Raw genomic sequence first — 22519 nt, forward strand, 5'->3', positions numbered from 1 at the left:
GTGATGTTAACACAATGTTAATGCCTAGCAAAATAATGCTTAGTTGCGATCGAAAATCGAGCTGTTAAAACCGATAGTTATGCATATGCACAAAGTGACTCTGTGTACGATTATTTTGAATTAATAAATCGTTTACTAAACAGATGTTGCTCGATAGCGATAAGCTGTTTGATTAAATTGATTGGTTCGCTCGATATTATATCCAAAGCAACCCAAAGCAAAGTTCTTTTCTCTTTTTGTCAGCTCTTCCTCTTTCTTTTATTTCCGCCATTGCCTGAGATAGTTGGAAAATCATGGGTGAGTTGTTAAAAAGAGTGTTTTTTGTGAGAAATACGCAAATTCCGGCATTAAACGCAGTGCTAAACCAATAATTAAAGCAGCTCAGCAACAAATGTAAGTGAATTTAACTGCAGCGCCGGCTTAAACTTCTGCAGATACTTCAAATTCAAAGCTTGCAAATTTTGGGAGCCAACTGTAATCCTATTGAATCTCAAGAATCGTGGTATATATTTATTAAACAAAATATGAAACATTTTGAGATCAATCTATAAGTGTTAATACAATAGCTATTGTGCAAATTAAGTAATTAATTGAAAATCACTGAATGTGGCATTTTCGAACTAACCTCAAAAAAGACCGCTGTCGCTGCACTTAATATTTGTTTACATTGTGTTTGTTGTTTCAAATATGATAAAACATCGAGTTCTAATTGAATTTATGGTATGTTGCAGGCAAGCCTAGAGGTCTGCGCACAGCCAGAAAGCATGTGAACCACCGTCGCGACCAGCGTTGGGCCGACAAGGACTACAAGAAGGCCCATTTGGGTACCAGATGGAAGGCCAATCCCTTCGGTGGCGCTTCCCACGCCAAGGGTATTGTGCTTGAGAAGGTGTAAGTAACCAACTGTAGATAAATTTGAAAGTTTCATCTTTCACCACGACGTCTCGCAGTATACTTTTGTGTTTTGTTGTGTTTTGAAACTCAAATCACAGGATTATACTGTGAGCTGTCTGGGTGTGCTACCACAACGAGATATATTTATAATTGAGCCTCACGCTTGAAAATTGAGCTTGTTTGATTAATGTATTTCCAATTTGACTTTTGCAGTGGTGTTGAAGCCAAACAGCCTAACTCTGCTATCCGCAAGTGCGTGAGAGTGCAGCTCATCAAGAACGGCAAGAAGATCACAGCCTTCGTACCCCGTGACGGTAGCTTGAACTACATTGAGGAGAACGATGAGGTTTTGGTTGCCGGTTTCGGTCGTAAGGGCCACGCCGTCGGTGATATTCCCGGTGTGCGTTTCAAGGTCGTCAAAGTTGCCAACGTTTCTCTGTTGGCTCTCTACAAAGAGAAGAAGGAGCGCCCAAGATCTTAGATGATGATACATCTAGCATTTTCCAGAGTTAGGGTTTTACTGAACTAAATACAACACATAAAAAGTAAACAAAATACAAAGTGTTTTCATTTCTAATAGTGAGGGGGTTATAGACAAATGTAAATTGGATTTAAAAATTACCGACGTTTCAGATAGATGTCTACGTCTGGGTCTGCTCACGTTATTTTTTCCCATGTAGGCGTGGGATATGACGCAGAACCCACATACGGCTTGAGTTGGTTTATAAGCTAGCAAATTTTCATCATCTCTAAGCATTCTAATCATTTAAACACAATCTTCTGGATATCTTGTTTTTTAATAAACTTCTATTTCACTTTTATCATTGTAAGATTGAAGATACGTTTGTATTTCTTTTTTATCAAGAACTTAGGAACTAGACTTAAAAAAAATGGGTATGAGCTTAGTAGCCACCGCCGCCGCTGTTAAAGTTGTTTGGTCCGGGGCGTCGCATGGGACGACGTCCACGTGAGCGGTTAGCGAACATGCGATTGCCATTGGGCGAGCCGCTGGGTTGGTTCGGATCCATCATGCCCTGATTGTGACCACCACCGCGCATATTTCCAGAGTTGTCGCGTTGCCAGACAATGCGTGCGGGGCGATTAGCATTGCCCGAGTTATTGTTGTTGTTATTGTTGCCGCCACGAATCATGGAGCGTCCGCTGCGGCGTGTGGGAACCGTGTTGCGAAGCGTGCGAAAACGCGTATTCTCTGAGGGTGAAGTGGCCTCCGCTTCGCGTCCTTCCTCCTGCTAAAAAGTTATGGCAAATTAAAAATCAATAAATCTAGGATCTTATGAAGTCTTAGCTACCTCCACTTCAACAGCCTGCTTCTCGCCTTCTGAGGAGACGCCATCGGTACCTTCATTTTCCTCTGCGGCACCGGCTTCAGGCTGATTATCTTGATTATCTGCCTCCTCGGACTGACTAGTGCCCACATTGGGATCTGCCAGAAGCAAAAAATAATTGTAAGCCAATATTTTTAGCTTAAGTTGCCCCATCTACTTACTCTCATTGCTTAGCTGTTGGGAATCCTCTAGCTGCACAGTAACAGTTTCCTCCCCAAAGGCCTCATCCGCCTCGTTGAGCTGCTGATCCGCACTTGTAGTCTCTATTTTGTCCAGTTTCTCCTCAGCGACCTGAGTGCTGCTGCTGCTCTGCTCTGCCGCTTCGTTCGCTGGTTTCTGTGGTGAGCTGGCAACCGCCACATTGCAGTCCGTGCTAGTGCCGGCACTTTCATCCTCAACGACTACAGCAGCTGCCTCGGCAACCTCCGCTGCAGTTTCCACGCAGCTGGGCTGCTCGCTAAAGTTGGACACCTGCGGTGAGCTGACCAGTTCCACAGAGCTATAGCAAAAGCAAAATTACAAGCATTAAAAAATTGCGAAGGTTGCACAAATCCTATGAAACTCACCTCTCATTGCGTCGCGCTGCCGCGCTTGATGTCGACGGTGACTGTTTCCAGTTGGAGGCCTCGGGCAACGGTGCTGGTGTGTTGGAGTCGCCACTGCCGCTGGTAATGGCCTGGCTTTGGTTATTCTCCTGCGTAGAGACCGAATCAGATGGATCCCCTAGCAGTTCACAGCTCTCTGCTTGCGCTGGCACCGACAGCTGATCAATATCCACCTCATTATGCTGATCGGGCGCTTCAGCACCCTCATTATCATCCATATCGTTGTCCTGCTCGTAAGAGTCCTCGTAGCCTTCCTCCTGCTCAGCTTCGGCGCCATCAATGGGTCCCAACACATCCTCCTCTTCCTCCTCATCCGAGTCCACTTGTATTTCATCCTCTTGATCACGCTGTGATGACGTCGGCAGCTGATCCACATCCATGCCGGAGTCGCCTATATGTGCGCCGCTCAACTCGCTGCCATGCATCATGGGCGCACGCAGACGCTTGCTCAACTTGACTATTTTCTCGGGCACACCCTCCTCCGCATTGGAGGTGGAGGAGTCACCCTCCACATCACGTGGACGCTTAGAGCTGCCAGCCTGAGTGGTGGTTACATTGCTGCTAGAGGGCGTATGACGACTATGACTGCTGACCACAGTGGAGCTGCTGCTGCTGCCCGATGTGCTGGGCTGCTGCTGCTGATTGCTGGCTTCGGGCACACTGGCGGCCACAGCGCTGGTCTGTTGTGTTGAGGTTGTGGTGGTCGTGGTGCTACTCGAAGAAGATGAGGTGGTCGATGAGCTAGAGCCCTCCATGCGTGGTGAGACCAACACTACTACTTGCTGCTTGGCGGCACCTACAAACAGCTGTGCATCTGCCTGCTGCGGATGCTGCACACTCTCTGCCTCTTGGGAGCTTTCCGCAGCGGCAGCCGAAGCGCCCATGGGCGGTATGGCGGCGACAGCTACAGCTGCGCTGCTGGTGGAGGGCATATAGTCGGTGTGCGATGATGTGGGCGACGAGGAGGCCATGGACTCCAGGGCAGTGCTGCCAGTGGTATGCACCTGTTGCTGCGGCGGCACCAGAGCGGTGTTGCCTGCAGAAGATGAAGTGCTGGAGCTGCTGCTGCCGGCGGCAGTGGGCGCGGCTGCCGAAGTGGAGCTAGAGCTGGAACTGCTGCTGGTAGTGGCACCTGACTGCTGTTGCTGCTGCTGTTGGGATTGGGTTTGCGACTGCGGCTGTTGCTGCTGCGATTGTTGCTGACTGTTTGGCAAGATGGCAGCGGTGCGACTATTCTGCACCGAGATGGGACGTATGCTGGCTAGCGGAGTCTCGCCGCCACGCCAGGGAGTGACCGTGGCAGATTGCTGCAGTGTGGCCGCTCCAGACATGGGCTTGACATTCGCTGTGCGCGGCGAGCTGTCCGAGAGTTGTCCCTTCTCGGCCATGCCCACAGAGCTGGTCGTGGGTTTGGTGGACTGATGCTGATTGCCCAGCTGCCGTTGCAGCTGATTGATGCGCATATGCAAGGATTCGTTCTCACGCATAAGACGCGTATTGATGTCCTTGTTGCTGGCAATGTGCTCCTGCAGCTCACGCTCCAGACGCACCACAGTCTCCTCATAGTTGGTCTTGGTGCCGGCATGTGCGCTTTCCTGCTGCGCCAGCTCTGTCTTGGTTACGGTTAGCTCCTGCAGCAGTTGCTCTATCTTTTGCTTTGACTCCACTGAACTTTGTGCCACGGCGGCGCGTGTTTTGAGCTCCTCATGCTCGCGCTGCAGCTGCTCATGCTGCTCCTTGCTGGTGCGCAGCGATTGCTGCACCTCATCCAGTTCACCGCGCACCTTTTCCAACTCGGCGACAGTATCGCTGCCGCCAGCTTGCGCTTGCAGTCCCATGTAGTAGTCCTTGTAACGTTTGGCCAGCTTGCGCAGCATTAGCTCCTTGCTCTCCTTGTCCTGTATGGTCTTGTCTTTGTTCTCCAGATCCTCTTGTGCCTTGGTCAGTTGCTCCTCCTTCTGCATTATGCGGTTCCTTAGCTCCATTATTTCCTGCAACTGGCGCGTGCTCTGCATCTTGTAGCTGTTGGATTCCTCGGTTTGCTTCTTGCGTGTTTCGTCCACCAATTGCAGCTGCTTTTGCAGTGCCGGCAGCTCAGTATCCAGACGCTGCTTAAGCAACGCCAGGTCATCAAGCTGCTTCTTGCTTGCATCCTTCTCTGCGGTGAGCAGCTTGGCCAGGTGTTCACGCTCCGTTTGCAAGCGCTTGAATTCCTCTGGATTACGATTGCTCTTCTCTACCAGCGCATTGGCGCGCTGACGCCACTTGATGGCCTCAGTGCGCAGCGAGTTATTCTCCACATTGAGCTCGTCAATTTTCGATGTCAATTCCTTGTTGCCGCACTGCAGCGGGAACAGTTCCTTTTCAACGCTGCTGATGCGCTCCGTTAACTCAGCCACACGCTTGGTCAAGGAATTGCGCTCCTCACGCAATATGCGATTGCTGTCGGTTATGGCATTCAAAGTCTCAATCTTGCGCAGCACTTGCTCATGCTTGGAGGCAGACACCACATCCGTTTCGCTCTTGGCACGCTCCTGCTTCAGATAGCCCTGCAGCTCGTCCACCTTCTTTTGCAGCAACGTATGCTCGGACATGAGACGTGCATTCTCCGCTTTGAGTATATCCAACTTGGCTGCATATAAATCTTTTTCCTTGCGCAAGAACTTTATTATCTTGAGCAGCTGTTCGCTGTTTCTCAGCTCATCCACAGATGCGGAACTGTCCAGCTGTGCCACAGACTCGCTCACGGACTCGCTGAGCAACAGCGAACCATTCGGATCATGCGCTGACTGCGCCAATGCAGCCAACTTGGTGGTCAATGCTTCGATCTGATCATGCAAGCTAGCATTGAGCGCATTAAGATCCGCCACGCGTCGCTCTGACTCATCCTTCTCCTTCTGTAGCAGACTCTGCGCTTCGGCATTGGCGCGCTGCAGTTCATCATGTGAAGCTTGTAGAGATTCACGGCCACTTCTAAGCTTATTGAGCTCATCTTGCAACTGTAAAATGAGAACAGCAACATATAGTAAAAATACAAATAGATATAACTATGATTTGTTACCTTCTGGAAGTCAGCCTTAAACTTGCTGAGCTCTTGTATGTCCGCCGAGTGGAGAACCATCTCATTGGCGTATTTCTTTTCAACGCTATTAAGCGAATCGGCCAGTTGTGAGTTCTCAGCGCGCAAGCTGCGTACGGTGCGTCCCGACTCTGTGAGTTTCTCCAGCACACTCTTGAGCTCCTCTTGTGCCAATTTCAGCTGATCCGACTGATTGGTGTTCTTGCTCTGCTCGGTAACGTTGTTAAGCATAAGCTCAGCCTCCAAATCGGTGACGCGTGTTTTCAAATTCTCCTCGGAGCTCTTCAATTGCTTGAGCTCCGCCTCGGCCTTGGACAACAGCTCAGTGTGCATATCATGCAGACGCTTAATTTCACTCTCCGCGCTCTGTGACATTTTATAGAACTGATCGCCATGTTCGCGCGTCTTGGCGAGCTCCTTGCGCAGCGATTCAATCTCAATGCTGGCCTGCTCGTACCTAAGCTCGAATTCACGCGCCTTTTTGTTGGCAGCGCTAATGGGATTCTCGGATTGAGACGGAGTGAGACTCTCCTGCAGTTTCTTGCTAAGCTCCGCCACTTGCGCCACCTTGGCGGCAAGCTCCTCACGCACACCCAACAGCTCCGCCTGCCACTTCTCAGCCTGCTGACGTTCCTCCTCGCATAACTTTTGTGCGCTTTCAGTTTGACGCTTAAATTCGTTGAGAGTTTCACGGAACTTTTCTTCCTCCTCCTGGAAGTGACGACGCTGTGCGCTTAATTCACGCACCGTATCATCCAAGCGCTGCTCCAAGCGAGCACGTCCCTCCGTTTCAGAGCGCTCCAGATTGGCCTTGATGAATTCTAAATTATTTAGCAACAAAGCCTGACTTTGATGCTCGCGATAGTAGCCCTCCTTCTCCGCCTGCAAACGCGCGGTGGTGTCCTTGAGCATGCGATTCTCATGACGCAAGCCATGCGCCTCTGTATCCGATGCCACCTGCTTGCGTTGCGCCGACATCAGCTCATCCTTGAGCATATGCACTGTTTGCTCATGCTTGATGATTGTTTTTTCATAATTCTTGTTGCGCTCCTCCAGTGTGGCAATCTGCAGCTTGTAGGTAGCAATACTCTTTTGCATCAGATCCATTTGCTCCTTTTGGAACTCGTTGGCATTCAACAGCTTGCAATTGACAGAGGTTAGCTCACGCAGCTCCGTGCGCATGGAATCAAACTGCTCCTGCACCAAGGCATCATTCTTACGCTTCTCGCTGGTATAATATTCATAGTTCTCCTTGAGCTCGGCGTACCTCTTCGTTTCTGCAGACAGCTCCTGCTCCAGGCTTTGTATGCGTAGCTCCAATTTGCCTATAGCTTCATTGTTTGGTGCTGTAGTCGTCTCCGGTTCAGGCTGCAGATTGGCAGAGTCGTCCAGATCCATTGTCTGGCAGCCCAGTTTCTTTTGCGCTTCAAAGTAAAACTTTTTATAGCGCTCACACTTGGCCATAAGCGTGCCTATTGTATTATTCTTCTGGGTTAGCAGCTCCTCCATTTCATTTAGACGCTGTGTAGCCTTCTCGAACTTCTCCTCGAACACCTGCAGCTGCATGGCATCGTTTTTAACCTCATTGGCCTCCAGCTCGCTGGTGAGCTCGCGTATTAATGTCAGCATTTTAACATTCTGTGACTGCAGCTCGCTGATGGACTCAAAGGTGACCAGATCACGGCTGATAGCATCGCTGGAGTTAGTTATAATACTTGGCTGCGATTGCTGCTTGTTGCGTGGCACGCCCGCACGCAAGCAATTGACTTCATCCAGCAGCAGACACACCTGGCGACTTAGATCTGTCTGGGATTGCTTCAGCTTTTTGTTTTCCTTGATGTGACGCGTGGCTTCAAAGCTCGACTGCTCAAGTTGCTGTTCCAGCTGAAGTTTTTGCTCCACCAACTCATCGCGTTGCTGCAGCAGCTGTTTGTGTGCCTTGCTCAGAGTGGCATAGTCTGCATCTTGTTTTTTGAACACAGGCGCACGCTCGTTTATCTCCTCCAGTATAGATTTAATTTGCAGCTTCAGTTGTGCATTCTCACGAGTTTTGGCCTCCAGTTGCTCGGCATTCTTGGCATACAGCGAGTAGAGCTCGGTGAGCGACATGTCTGAGCGCATTAGACGATTGGCCACCGCTGCTGTTGGCGCTAGCTTGCAAATGGCGCTTTCCAGACTCTGCTCTTGCGCCTCCTTTAGCAAATCGTTGGCATGTCCAATTTCTGTCTTTAGATGCTCAATAGCTTTGTTATGCTCTTCCAACTGCTCAGCCTGTTGTTGCTTGGCCAGCTGATATTCTGACTCGAGTTCGCCATACTGATCTGTAGTTTCAGTCAGCATGCGCTTCAGCTCAGAAATACCCTTGAGCAGCTCATTGCGTTCGCTCACATTCTCGCGTTCGGTATTTTTGTAAATCTCCACCAGTTTATCTTTGCTGTCGAGCTCTTTTTTGAGCGTGTCTACAAACTTTTCAGTGGCCATATTATGCTCATATATACCTTGATTCTGCTCCTCAATCTTCTTATTCAGCTCTTCGATGGTTTTTGCGTACTGCGTGTTCTGGCTTTGCATTATTTGCAGCTCCTCGGTCTTCTCCTTGAGCTGCACTTCCAGCAACATGATATTGACGGAATGATCGCGGCGTAGATTTTGTAGCTCTGCATTGTTGCGATTGAGATCGACGCTTAGCAATTGTATCTCATTTTGTAGCATGGCGCGTTCGCTTTCCAAACGACGCTCCTTGATGTCCAATGAGACTTCCTTGCTTTGCACCTCATCCACACGTGCAATGGCCTCGCACTTGGCTGTTATGGCGCCTTTAAGTTGCTGCTGGTAGGTCTGCAAATCCTGCTTTAGTCGTTCCAACTCCCCATTTTGTCGCTCTATGATCTTAAGAAGCGAATCGCGTTCATCCACGAAGGCCACCTTCTCCTTGCGCAGCGTGCCCACATTTTGATCGTGGCTCTTAACAGATTCCAGCAATTGATCACGTTCGGCACACACTTGATCCAGCTGGCTGCGCAACTCTGTTACATTTTGCTCAAAGTTAGTAAACTTCACTTGATTGTCCAGTATTTGGTTCTGCAGTTCCTCATACTTTTGTTCTGTCTCAGCTACAGCAAGTAAAAGAAAGAAAAACAGTTTAAAAATTTATAACAATTGTTTTTGCTTCCAATTCCAAACAAATCCTAATATCTCTCTTTTCTGCGTTACTCACTGAGACGCTGCGCTGCGGCGCGCTCTTTGCAATATTCATCGAAAAAGCCGTCTAGATAAGTCTTAAATTTTTGTTGCACGCCGGCTGGTACTTGCTCCAGCTCTTCTGGCGCAAAGATCTCAGCCAACGCTTGTGGACCCTTTAGATCCATGATCGGTATGCTCTTTACGACTTCTCTTAGTTTATTTTATAAACGTTTTCTTTATTTGTAAAAAAAATAACTATGTATACTGACAGCGACGCGTCTTCTAGACAAGTGAAAATTTTGCGATGACTGCCAGTGTGTACACACTAAATAAAAGTGCTAACATTTTTGCAGTAGCGATATTACTATTGTTGCTTTTTTTTATTGTGCCGGCGCCAATTTTTTTCATTGTTTTGTTTTGCATATTATCTTTTGACATTCGCACTTAGTTAACTACGTTTACTTTACCAAAAATATTGTAATCTGCACTTACTGAGGCGATTAGCCGCTGCCCTTTCTCTGCAAAAATCGTCTGAAAATTTTTCAAAGTACGCAGACAATTTTTCGCTTATGTTTTTGGGCACCAGCTCCAGCTCTTCGGGCTGCAAGGCATCGCTTAGTGTTAGACTCATGCCTTACGCGATTAATATATATAAAATGTTGCGACTAATATATGTTGTTTTTTTGGCAAGAAAAATTAACACAAAAATCACTGTCAAGTGTGCGCAGATCAAACAATGTGTGCAACAAATTTTTTTGCCATAGCATATCAAAGAGAACTATCGATATATCGATTAGTATATTGAAGTGCTGTAAAATATCAAATGTACTACAAAACAAACCGCTTTCCAGCACTGTTAAGAGCCGCGTTTTTTTTTAAAAGTGGGAAGTCCGTTACAGCAAATTAAAATTTTATGAGCTTCATATACCAATAATCTAAGCTACATAAAATATGTAGACAGCTATAATATATATAAAAGCAAGTAATTAATGTATAATTTAAGTTCAACTCGCAGCTTTAAAAGTTTTAAGGATTAGCACAATATTTTAATATTGTAGATTATTATACCTACCGCAGCGACTCCAGCTGAAAGCTGGTATTGCACACAACGACCTCAGCTTACATAACCCAAAAGCCGAGCCAAAACCAACAGACAGCAATCAACATCAACGTATATGCTTCATTCAGCGGCAGAGGCAGCCAAAGTCTGGACCAACGTGTGCCGCGCTTCATCTCTGATAAGCTTCAACTGCACCTACAGCAAAACTTGTGCGAGCAACATGCACTGAGCGAAATCTTGGTTTAAGTTGCACCACCAATGAAGGAATGAGTGTGTGGCCAAAGGGATTTCTTGCAGTGCAATTGGCAGGGCGAGCTGCTTATCAATAATTTGTTTTGGCTTTAGCTGCATTTAAGCAGAGATGCGCTGGCGATAGCAGCTCAAGTGTCACACGCCCACATTTTTGGAGCAGAGGATGGCATAGGCTGTTGCCGTTGGACCCTGTACCCACCAACGAGGCACGCTTTGATCCTCTGTCTCGGTATCCGACTTTGACTCCAACTTCAACTCAAAGGCGGTCGGCACACGCTTCTTGTGTCTTCGTTTTGTTTTGTTTTTTTTTTGGTTGTTTTTCCTCTTATGCTTTGCGTTTGGCCTCTCTGCTGGGCTGGCCCAAACCTCGTTGCATTGCGCATAAATCGACGGACCCCAGCCGAAATGCCGCCGGCAATTATCGCGATGTGATAAACAAATATTTTGCATCTAACCCATGAGTAAGGAGCAAAGTTTCTGGCATTCTGGCGCTTAATTATGAACTCTACCTTGTTTTTGTTTTTGTCTTTTTTCGTTTTGTGTGTATTAAAGCTTTACGCGTGGCCGAATGCACTTTCAGCTGAGGAGTTTGCTGTCGGCCAGGGCTTGGCTCACAGTTGTTGCAATATGCAATTTAGAAGCTTATCGCTAGCTGGATACCAATCAGTCGGCCTTTTGGCCAAGTGGGTGGAGTATGAAATAAAAATTAAATATGGCTCTATTTGAATATTAATATGAAGAGCTTAAGCAAATTAAGCTTACAATTATGCTGTGGGCGCCACATGAATTTCTCTGCACTAATTAGCTGCATAATGTTATTATAATTTTGCGGCACAAATTTTATCAGACGTGTTAATAGGCAAATCCTCTGATATCTTTATAAAATAGACAAAGGTTCCGCATGTTACAGCATTTGCATATATGCCTGCATTTGTATGTGGGCCCCCATAAGCGTGTGTGTGTATATGGAGCTAGCACACACATACAAAGACATTAACTGTTGGGGTCTCCACCAATTGAAACAGACCAAATGCAAAGTTGTCTCTCCCACAACAAGCTCAAGTTGAGAACAGGTTTTGTCACTGTGCATGTGTGCGTGTGTATGTGTGTGTGTGTGTGCTTGGAGCTTGACGCTCTCTTTTGATATTTAAAACGCGGCGAGAAGGAATATTAAATAAGGCTGATTCAAAAGAACTTGCCGCATGCCTGTTGCTGTTGTTGCTGCTGCTGCTGCTGCTGCTCTGCTGCTGCTGTTGCTGTTGCTGTTGTTGGCTTTGTTGCTGTTTGAGACTGGGAGACGGAGATCGTTACGCTTTGCTGCGCAGCTGACATTGCCACTGTTGCTCTCTCTCGCTCTCCCAAGACTGCGCAAAAGGTTTTGCTCGTGTGCTTTTTGGCCTTATGCACCCGTCAACCTGCGAGAGAGACTGCTGAGACGGCGCAGCAGCGTTTCCAGCGTTCCGAGTTTAAGCCAAGTTGCCAGTTGCCAGTTGCTTGTTGGCAGTTGCCATTTGCCAGTTAGCTTGCGGTTCGTCATCGGCGTGGTACATGCGGCTCCGAGTGCCAAGTTTTAAGTCTGTGGACACATTTTCATCTTGAGTCGAGCTTATAATCATAAATATATCTACATACCGTGCGCCATGTATCTGTATCTGTAGCTGTGGCTGTGCGAGTGTATCTAGCAGTGTGTATATACTTATATAGGCCCGGTTTATATGCCAATGCGTTGTTCAGTGTGCTGTGTGCATTTTCCCAAGAGCATTGTAAAGTTGTATGCCCCGCGACGTTGTGCCGAGAGCAGCGGCGATTTCTTCATGTTGTTGTTGTCGATTTTTTGTTTGTGAAATGTTGAAGCCCTTGATTTTAAGCACCAGATACGTTCATTAGTCGTCGCAAGACTTTTCGTGATTGTTGTAAACGCGCTGCGCCAAAAAGTCAAAACCAAAAACCAAAACCAATCGTGCGGTGGGAGCAAACGAAACGGCGAAAAATCCAATTCAATTTTATCGATAACACAAATGCTGACAAATTGCGCAAAAGTTAATCACTAGCTCTAAACGGCTAATTGAATTGTGCTAGTGCTAAAATTGTGCTAAATTGTGAGAAATGTGAAAAGAGCTTTTAAATGATATGTGCTTAAAGCAAATTATGTTAAAAATTCATTGCAAAATCTGTAATTTACGTGCCTGCAATGTGGGTTAGGGCCTAAACTAGCACACAGATACATATATAAACACATAACGAGACAACAAAATAGACACAAATTCACACATGCCAGTTAAAAGACTGCAGCAACAACAGCAGCAGCAGCAACAACAACAACAGCGAAAATCTCATAGTGGGCAAAATGCTTGGGCTGCAAGGGAAAAAACTAACGGCATAATGCAACATTAAGCAAAATGCTGCTGCTGGCCCTGCTAAAGCTAAAGCAAAGCCCCAACCAACAACAACAACAACCACCAGCAACAACAACAACAACAACAGTCGTCGTCGTCGTCGTCGCTGGAGAGTCAGAGTCACCGTTACCACGTTACGTTGCTGTTGCCGTAGCCGTATAAAATGGAACCCTCATATGATCACGAACATCCACATCATCTGCTAACAAATTACAAGTAATATTTACATTTTTCCCATGCTAAAAAAAAATACGTTTTTTTTTCTCGCTGTTTAATTATATCCAACCGAAGCGAAGATACATATCTTCAAGATAATAACCATAATGAAAAATGGAAACGCGCTTGTAGTGGTGAAGAAATTCTCTAGCACACACACACACAGGCGCACACAGATTTATATGCATATATAGTTTAAGCATATAAACTAATACTATGCGCTCTTAGTCACACAGTTGGGGCTACAACTAAATCTAAAACACGACAGCAGGCAACGCATACATATGCAACTACTGATGTATATAAATATATCTACATATATTTATACGAAAGTTAGCTTGGTTTGTTTTTATAGTTGTGCTTCACCTGTTTGCTCCCTGCTCCCTTACCAACAACCTCCCCCGCTGCCGCTACGACCAGCGCCCCACCCCTCTCTCACTTGCACTTGTATGCGTTTGTCCGCTTTTCGTTTCACTGTGTGCGTTCTGTGTGAATATGTAAAACACACGCCCGCGAATAATTTAGAACCGTCTTGGGCAGAGCTCTCTTCAGAGCTCAGACAGCAGACTCGGACTCGGAATTGGTCAAGTGGAAAGTAAACCAAGAGTAGTACGCTCGGTCAGCAAGAAAAGTTAAAAGAGCAAAGTAACGCTATAAAACTTTATATACGACTTGCAACCACCTCTCTCTCTCTCTCTATATATATATATATATATATGTATATAAGTATATAGAGCTCTCCGTAGAGAGGTCATCATGCGGTTTTGCTCATTATAATGATTTAGTTTTGATCTAAACACTTTGATAGTTATGCTTCATATTTACATTTATCCAACTTTAGTTTAAGCTTTAAATTCATTTCGTAGACTGTAACTCAAAGTTTCCCATGACACATTTCATTTGAAAATACTTTGAGTAACTTTCGGCGAAAGCTTGTCGCATTTTTTGACACATTTCTGAATTCTTTTCAAGTTATTTTTGTATTTATTTTTTGTTACCCAACAACTTTATAGCACGGCACGTGACGTGCTTCAATTGTTATGCCTTTTCATCTGATCTATAAATCAAACTGAGACATAACAATACTACATAGATTAAAGCCAGTCCAACTTTAGTTTTAATCTGCATTATTTGTTATACATTTGAATAGTTTTTTTTAATGTTCATTTGACTTTTATGGAGCTCAAGCTCGTAAAATTAAAGTTATAGGAAATTACTTTAAGTTTAAGTGTTTTTGAAGATTTATATTTTCCGCTGAAATGTTAATCGATGGGAATTGCGGTTAATTAAAGTAAATACGAATTACATGTTGGAAAATCTAATTGCTGATTAAACTATTAAATTATTTAATTTATAATGAGTCGTGTTCAGACGAGTATAATTACAAAGTGTTAAAAAATAATATGTGATCGAAGTGAGTTTAAGTGCGTTTGATGTTACTTTCAATAGCGGTATTTAAATCGAGCTGATAAATTATGGATTAGACTTGCAATCTATAAGATATTTGAGTTAAATATTTAATAAAAATCGAGCTAAGTTTATTAAATTAAATATAATATTATAAATTCAGCTTGAAATGTATAAAATCTTTGAGTTTAGCATTGATATATAAATAATATATAATTTATATATAGAACTTAATTTTAAATCAATTTTGATGCACGCATTAATAAGTTTCAAAATTATATTTCAAAGAATATTTGAGTTTAAAATTATTGCATATAAAAAGTTTGTTTTAAACCCAAACTTAACTTCAATTACAACAGCTAATGCATTTTTTAAAGTTCAAAAATTAATTTCCAAAATATATTAAAGCCAACACATTATGGAAATTGCGTAGTTGCATTAATTTCTGTTGAGTTCCTAAAGTAAAAGTTGAAAATTACTGACGCCAGCAAATAAATGAGCTGTAAATAACTAGCTTTAGCTTATGAATTCCTTGGAAACTATACTATATATTAAATACTGGGTTCCCTATGTGATTTGGTAAGTGCAGCTACATTTCTGCATGGCTTTAAGTACCTGGCTATATAATTTAATGCAAAACCAAGTCTTGTTGGTCTCGCTATATAGTTAGTATGTGTGTGCGTGATAAAATCCATTACATTTGCCCGTACATAGTTATTTCTTTAGATTTTTCGTTCGTTGTTGTTGTCTTGGCGTAGTTGAAAATTGGTTTTGTGTGAGAACTGGGTCTTGGGTCGTTGTTGCTTTGGCGACGGCAACGTCAGCGTCATCGGCTACGGATGTGCGCTCGTGATCTCTCTTGGCAGCGCCCACAACATCAAAAGAGAGCCCAGCGCTGTTCTCATTCGCTTCATTAGTTTAATTATGCATGTGTGTGTGAAACTTGCATATGCAAGGCGTATGCGTATGGGCCTCAGGTCTTGTTGCTGGCCTCTCATTCGCATTCGCATTGCCAACAGGTAGCAGCGGCTTTGTTGTTGTTTTTTTATTTTTTACCTTCAAGTTGGTTCATTAAAGCAGCGCCGACGCGCTAAGATGGCGGTCTCAGGCCGGATGCTGTTGCTGTTTATGCTTATTGGTCAACATCTACATATATACACACACACACACACAAAGCCAAGGCACACGCACACATAAGCACATGCATATGTATGCATTGGAGCTGCGTCGTTAAGTTATTCCAGTACATCACACCTGGGCCGCGATCGCCTTGGCACCAGCAGCAACAGCCACAGCAACAGCAACAAAGGCAACAACAACAACAACAGGCAGAGCTCTTGTTGGCCAGGCCAACAGGCCCAGTCCATGCCAGCGCAGACAGGTTTTGTTTTGTAAACTGAAATCAGTTGGTAACAAATGTATTCGGGTTTCGGGGCGCCTGTACCAGCCAATAGACCGCAAATGGAGCAGATGCCGAGAGTGTGCCGCCGTCAAGATGCGGCATCTTGTGGCCCAGGCCACACCCACTTCTGGCCATAAAAACCAAAATGGCTTTTATTACCACGCTTACAAGCGCTAACTGACTGCCTCATCAATATGGCAGTCAGAAATTTATGCATTTTATCTTATGACAGAACGAATTCATAGCATTGAGAGCAAGAAAGGTTTTTTAAAATAAAATAAAGGAATGTTATAGGCATATAACTAACTATTAACATCAATAGAAACGTTGGATTATTGAAAAGTATTTATATGCGATATGCATAGCTTAAAATACTTGAATAACTTAAGAGTATCAAATATAATAAATACACACTTTGGTTTAAGTACAAAATAAAATTTTGGTTTTGAAAACGAAGCGAAATTTATAAATTTTTTTAAAATTTTAAAACAGTTAGCGTTGACTTTAAAATATTTTGACATCAAGCCCAAGCGCAAGTTCAAGAATTTTTTGGAAGCCAAAATATTAAATATATACCAAGTTTGTAGCCTAAGTCTTTTGAATTTAGCCATTGCTTTTCGTATATTTATACTTGGCAGCATCAAATTCAAACAAACCAATAAATCAGTAAACTAAGAAATGCATTAAAGATATAAATGAGAGCAACTCTAAGTTACACAACTAAATAATCCGATCAATAAAATCTCTTTAAATAGCTATAATCATATAATTAAATACCGATCAATAAAATCTCTTTAAATACCTATAAATGCAACTACAATTAGCTTTGAGAAATGTCAGGCTAAAATCTCTAGAGAATTCCGTAGCAACTCAGCTTACTTTTACATTAAAATCAGACAAGATTTAGATGTTGACGACATTATCTTAATAAAAACCTTTTTAAAAAGCAATTACGTTCATGAGAAAATTGTACAAATGCTAATTAGTTAAAATGATAACAAATTAAGCATACATATAATAAATTCCAATTAGTGTAACAGATAACAAAACTCAACATTCGCTTTTGAATTAATAAATAATACACACATATATTTAAGAAATAAATTTATGCACATGCTAAACTAAAGATTCATTAGTGACAGCTAAGCCGCTATAGTATACCATATATATTATATGATATTGCTGCATATATTATATTGCAGGGAATAGTAGTTGGAAAAGTTTTTGAAAAAATTAGTTAGAATTTGTTACAACTTTCGCGGCAGCGAAGAGCGAAAATTTACGAGCATTTGTCGGGAGATTCGGAACGTGCGAACCTCGAGCATTGTTCGAAAGCTAAAAATGGAGACTTGGGCTATAAATGGTGGAGATGAGCTCACTTTCGCTTGGACCTGTAACTGCAGTTGTAATGCGGATTAAGAAGAAGCAGAAGCACAGTTTTGCATAAAAGTTTTGTAATTAAGTGCGCAGTTGTCAGGCTCAAATGAAAATCAGAGCGACAAACTGCCGGCGACTTAAAGTAGAAGTTAAAAACGATGAGGGGTGGGGAGTGGGGCGTCATATGAATCACAATATGCTAAAACGCTGACACTGACACTCACTCTCTCCTGTCTGCCTCTCATTGCGCTGGGCCGAGATCAATGCGGCTTCTGAATGAAGCTTGTTAAAAGGCAAAGTTGCCCCAATGCTGCTGTGGCCTGTTGCTGGTTACAAAGTTGCAAGTGAGGCACAGTAGAAGCCACCAGCAGCGACAACGTCGCATTTGCGCTTGTCGTAAACAAAACTTTGCGGACGTTCAGTACTTGGACAGGCTGGACAAACAGACAACGCAACGAGCCCGAGAGGACAGCGCAGACAGCAGCTTGGACAGCGGACAGGGTCGGGCCGAGCAGAGTCGAACCAAGCCGGGCCGGGCCTGCAATGTGGAATATGTGGCATTTTGCAAAGATGTTGACATTTTGCGCGCATAAAAATGCCAACTTACCGGCCACTGTATGTGTCCTATTTTAAAATCAGGGCCAATGGCTAAGACTGGGGGCTAAGCCAAGTTGCCGCTGCCGTCGCCGTTGCCGCATCGTGCTTCGTGCGCTTAGGATAAAGCCCAAAAGCCAAAGCCAAAGCCAAAAGCAAAGCGACTTTAGCCAACTGCCAGTTGCCCCCAGCTGGACAGCGACGGCATAATTTTTGTACTGTGTGTAGCATGGGGCAAGTATTTAGCGGCAGTCGCAACCGCAACCGCAACCGAATATCAAAAACGTAACGATGTCACCCAGGCACCCTCAATAAATTATCCAACCAAAAAGACGCGGAGCTTGCAGCGTTTGGGCCTTGGCTGCCTTGGGTCTGCCTGGCTTTTGAGCCGACATTTGCCGACGACTTGGCTGCTGCTGCTGCTGCTGCTGCTGCTGTCTTGGGGTCTATGAAAATGTTTGTGGCTTTGAGCCTAAAGAAAGCGGAAACTAGAGCGCCAGAGCCAGCAGCTAACAATTAGGCCGCGCTGCTTGTTTGGTAACTCTTATCCAAGTTGGTAGGCAAAAGAGCCAGAGCAGGCCAAGACAATAGACCAAAAGTGTAGTGGGCAGCAATAAATTCAAACGGTAACAAATCGAGCCAGCGCAAGAGCAACAAGCAGCGAGCTCAGTGCAAAGAGAGTGCGAGCGAGATAGACGCTGTCTGTGCCGCCCTTTAGGGAGCTTTTGGAGCAATATTTAAACTTGTCTGGAGCTGGAGCTGGAGCAGCGGCTGCGGCAGCTTCTGCCTTCGTTCGTTCTGCTTGAATTCCTGGAAGCCGAATTACTTTGAAATGTGTCGATATGTCGCAACTTTTAAAAGTTATGCATAAAGGTCTGGTCTGCTCTGCTCTCGAGGCCGCAAGGCAGCCAGCCAGCCACAAACTGTGCCCACAGGCTCGCTGCTACACACAGCTACAGCTACAGCTCCTGGCTTCTGTCTTTTGCTTGGCAAAACGGCGGCTCTCGTTGTCCGTTGCCCATTGCCGGTTGCCTTGTGGTACGATCCTCGGCTGCGTTGCGGCCTCCTTTGATAATACAATAGCTGCACGCGCCCAATTTACATTTATGTCCACTGACATTAAGCAGCGCAACCGATATGCTGCCCCCCGCCTGCTCCTCCTCCTCCTCCAGCTGCTGCTGTGTTTCAGTTTTGCTTTTCCCTCTTTTATATGCGTGTCTGCAATGTGAAAATTGTCAACGTATTTAGCAGCGTCTTTGAATATCATTATAAACCGTGAATGGCGCGCATTTTTATCTCGCCAATGTGCTCTACAGTAGCTCAAAATAAACAATGTACAGCGCATGTTCGCACAAGCCTGTGCAACACTAATTAACAGTCTGCGTTCAGCATTTTTATGACTGTGACAATCTCTGCTCGAGACTTGTGACTCATAAACGCTTTCGGTTGATTCTTCTTTTACCCCAAAAATTTGTATTTCTTGGTAATCTGCAGCTGATTAACTGATGTTTACTAATTTTTAATTTATCTTCGATTGTTATATTCCGCACAATCGATACGACCTCTTAAGCCAAAGCCAGTCAAACTGGATAGTAAACTTTCGATCTACATGTTAAATAAATATGAAAATCATATGTACACAAATTTTAAAATTTAATTGCTCATACGCAACGTTACCTTGTACCACTTGAACATAACATATTCTAATACATATTTTGCCTGTTGTATTTATAAAATATAAACTGATATATGCAATATTCGATTATTAGGAGTCTATCATAGATATGTTGGCCAAGTTTGATTTTTAAGCCTGTAAGGAATTGCCATAAAATACTAATAGAAGAAAATAATTATACATTATAATATAAATTAAAATGGTTTTTGTGTTAAAAGTTAAAATTTCAAATTGTACCTATAATAAAGTATTGATTTAATCTTTTTATAATGAATTAGTCTTGTATGACTTAGCAAAACTTTATTTAATGCCAATCCTCTGTTTCCGCAATTATTGCAGCGCTAAAAAGTATCCGCTGGTGTCGCGCACGCCGGAGTACAGCCACTCCACGGTGGGCAGCGATTATCCGGAGCATGGCAGCTACTTGAACGACGGACGAATGCTGCACGATAGTCCCAGCGATGGCATCTACCATGTGCGGCAGGGCAGCGAGCACTCCTCGCCCAGTCTGCACTCTCCGGCCATACAAACATCGGGCTATGATAATGAGCACAGTCACAGTCACTCGCCGATGGTGTCCAGTGGATATGGCGTGACTGGCACTGGCGGCGCTGCAACGCTTATAAGCAGCAATATACCGTTGCTGGGAGGTGGCAGCGGCACGACGGTGCTGAACAAGTTTCTGTCGCATCCGGGTCTGATGGCTGTGCAGGAGGAATGCGTGGAGCCGGCGGCATCCATGTGGAGCTATGACTACAAGGGCGACATTTGTGCGCCCAACTGCGGCTATCTGGAGCGGCACAAGGCGCTGCCCCGAGCTGGCGGCAATCAGTCAAAAAGTGCCAAAGAGTCACGCATACGCCGGCCAATGAATGCGTTCATGGTGTGGGCCAAGATCGAGCGCAAGAAACTGGCCGATGAGAATCCCGATTTGCACAACGCAGATCTAAGCAAAATGTTGGGTGAGTAAAAGGATTACAAAGTTACAAATTAAAAAAATAATACAAACTTTATGCAGGCAAAAAATGGCGCTCGCTAACGCCGCAGGATCGTCGTCCGTATGTGGAGGAAGCGGAGCGTCTGCGTGTCATACACATGACCGAGCATCCCAACTATAAGTATCGCCCACGCCGACGCAAGCAGTCCAAGCTGCGCACACTGCAGCCGGGCGGCAAGGACAGCACCGCTGATTCCCCAGCCAGCGCCAAAGCTACGCCCAATAAGCTGTCGGCAGCAACGCCGCCTTTGACCAGCGCCAGCTACAATACGCCCACCGATGATAGCCGCAATTCGACGCCACAAAATGTGGGCGCGCTCTATGAGCAGCCGCTTAAGCCCAGCTACTCGCCCAGCTCCGTAGATTGCTACAGCAATGCCGATAGCACGGAGCAAATCGAAGCGCTGGCCGCCACTTGCAACGAGGCGCAGGCAGCAGCCAATCAAAGCTACGAGAGCTCGTTGCTGTTGAAGAAACTCACAAAGCCGCCGGCAAGTCGTGCCAGCAAAAAGTCCAGCAAGGCAGAGGACAAAGCCAAGGCGACGCAGCAGCAGCAGCAGCAACAGCAGCAGTCAACAAACTTGTATGCCTCATATCCCTTGGCCAGCTCGGTAGCAGTAGTGGCCGCACGTGGCATGTATGTGACTTGCAACAATCGCGGGCTCTTAGATCATGGACACTCTGTCAAAGGCACTTTCTATCCGCCAGTGTCCAGTGCGGATGATGAAACGAACAGCAGCAGCAGCAGCAATTTACGCGCCAGCAACTTGTTGCAGCAGCAGCAACAACAGCAGCAGCAACAACAACAGCAGCAGCAGCAGCAACAACATTGCAGCAGCAGCAGCAGCAACAATAACACAGAGCTCAACAGCTATACGCTGGCCATGAGCATGAACGAGCTGGGCGGCGGCGGCGCTGTGAGCAACGATTACCTGCCACAAGTGAATGCCAATGCGTATGGAATGCAGTATGAGGATTTTCTGCGCTACCAGAGCAACGAGCTGGACTATGAGCAGCAGCTGAAGGAGAGCACCGAGAAGTGCGCCAAGTATCCGGACACAAATCAAAACTACGATGACTATGAGGCGGAGGCATACAACAATGCCATGTTAACAGCTGCAGCGCCGCCACATCCACCACCGCCCACTAGCAGCAGCTACTATACGCAGCTTCCGTATACGCACTTCCCGCTGCAGCTGGCGGTGCCGTTCCAGCAAAGTACAAGCGCTAGTGGCTCCTATGCCGCCGCGCAGTCCATGCAGAGCACTTATCTGCCCTATAAGCATACTATTATGATGCGAATGTACTGCCGCAGCAGCTGCTCCCACAGCAGAGCAGCGCTACAGCCACAACCACAACAACAGCAACAGTGGCGCCACATCTGGCCATGCAACATGTTCAGCCGCTTACGCACCCGCATGCACACACGCATCCACATCATCATGCACACCATCATTTTGCAGCCAATGGCAATGAGTTGCTCTTTGAGAATCCTCCGCAGCATCAGCATGCGCAGCCGGGACGCAAGGACGACGAGATTAGCAACATCCTGGCGGGCGTGCGCAAGACCTGCTTTAGCAATTGACCCTTGGCGGGCTGGCGTCTGTATTCCGGATATTGTTAAATTTGCGCAACATTGGTTTAGGTTCACTTAAGCTTAATTACGCTCTCTTTTTAAATTGTACATTAAATGTATGTAGCTTGCTTTTTAACATTAATAAAATTAGTGCATTAAAATGAATAAAAGTTCTTTTTTTTGCGAGACGACAATGGAATTGGTTGATGCAGCGTCAGTTTGATTTGTGAATTTTATTTAAGTGGGACAGTACTTATGAACAGTACTTTTTAGGTACTTGCAAATGGCTTTCAATGTTTTGAATTTAGGTATTTTACTATTTACCAATTTTCTATATTTATTTATTTTATGCAGTCTTCATTTTCATAATTGGTCAAATTTTAGCTATACTTATTTATTTGACTTGATACCTGCACGCTCTGATTGCAACTGAATTAACATGCGCGCCAAATGCGCTTTT

The 22519-nt window shown here is 45.1% G+C and overlaps 3 protein-coding genes across 4 annotated transcripts; 2 read left to right on the forward strand and 1 right to left on the reverse strand.

The window, feature by feature from the left end:
• Window positions 1–194: 194 nt before the first annotated feature.
• On the forward strand, window positions 195–1449 carry LOC108595360 (40S ribosomal protein S23). The gene is made up of 3 exons (XM_017980584.2): window positions 195–297; window positions 732–891; window positions 1108–1449. Exons 1-3 carry the CDS (start codon window positions 294–296, stop codon window positions 1373–1375), a joined length of 432 nt encoding a protein of 143 aa, XP_017836073.1. The 5' UTR covers window positions 195–293; the 3' UTR covers window positions 1376–1449.
• Window positions 1450–1680: 231 nt separating this feature from the next.
• On the reverse strand, window positions 1681–9753 carry LOC108596870 (nucleoprotein TPR). Of its 2 annotated transcripts, none has more exons than XM_017983047.1 (6): window positions 9600–9753; window positions 5907–9037; window positions 2807–5844; window positions 2402–2739; window positions 2205–2338; window positions 1681–2144 (listed from the first exon to the last, which is right to left on the reverse strand). In XM_017983047.1, exons 1-6 carry the CDS (start codon window positions 9736–9738, stop codon window positions 1797–1799), a joined length of 7128 nt encoding a protein of 2375 aa, XP_017838536.1. In that variant the 5' UTR covers window positions 9739–9753; the 3' UTR covers window positions 1681–1796. The 2 variants fall into 2 exon arrangements, with proteins under 2 accessions (XP_017838536.1, XP_017838534.1); XM_017983045.1 differs by lacking the exon at window positions 9600–9753 and adding an exon at window positions 9142–9307.
• Window positions 9754–12580: 2827 nt separating this feature from the next.
• LOC108595099 (putative transcription factor SOX-15) lies at window positions 12581–22202 on the forward strand. The gene is made up of 3 exons (XM_017980254.2): window positions 12581–13031; window positions 19826–20448; window positions 20505–22202. Exons 1-3 carry the CDS (start codon window positions 12979–12981, stop codon window positions 22136–22138), a joined length of 2310 nt encoding a protein of 769 aa, XP_017835743.2. The 5' UTR covers window positions 12581–12978; the 3' UTR covers window positions 22139–22202.
• The last annotated feature ends 317 nt before the right edge of the window (window positions 22203–22519 follow it).

Source organism: Drosophila busckii, chromosome 2R (genome assembly GCF_011750605.1).
Source record: "Drosophila busckii strain San Diego stock center, stock number 13000-0081.31 chromosome 2R, ASM1175060v1, whole genome shotgun sequence".
Lineage (NCBI taxonomy): Eukaryota > Metazoa > Arthropoda > Insecta > Diptera > Drosophilidae > Drosophila > Drosophila busckii.

Bases quoted from the DNA above. Each gene is read 5' to 3' on its own strand.
- LOC108595360 (XM_017980584.2), top strand. The intron at 892-1,107 runs GTAAGTAACCAA...TGACTTTTGCAG, and splicing joins GGTATTGTGCTTGAGAAGGT to TGGTGTTGAAGCCAAACAGC.
- LOC108596870 (XM_017983045.1), bottom strand. From the start codon at position 9,292: ATGGATCTAAAGGGTCCACAAGCGTTGGCTGAGATCTTTGCGCCAGAA. The intron at 2,740-2,806 runs GTGAGTTTCATA...CTTTTGCTATAG, and splicing joins GCAGCGCGACGCAATGAGAG to CTCTGTGGAACTGGTCAGCT. The intron at 2,145-2,204 runs GTAGCTAAGACT...ATAACTTTTTAG, and splicing joins AGCAGGCTGTTGAAGTGGAG to CAGGAGGAAGGACGCGAAGC.
- LOC108595099 (XM_017980254.2), top strand. From the start codon at position 12,979: ATGGAACCCTCATATGATCACGAACATCCACATCATCTGCTAACAAAT. The intron at 13,032-19,825 runs GTAATATTTACA...CAATTATTGCAG, and splicing joins CATCTGCTAACAAATTACAA to CGCTAAAAAGTATCCGCTGG. The intron at 20,449-20,504 runs GTGAGTAAAAGG...AACTTTATGCAG, and splicing joins AGATCTAAGCAAAATGTTGG to GCAAAAAATGGCGCTCGCTA.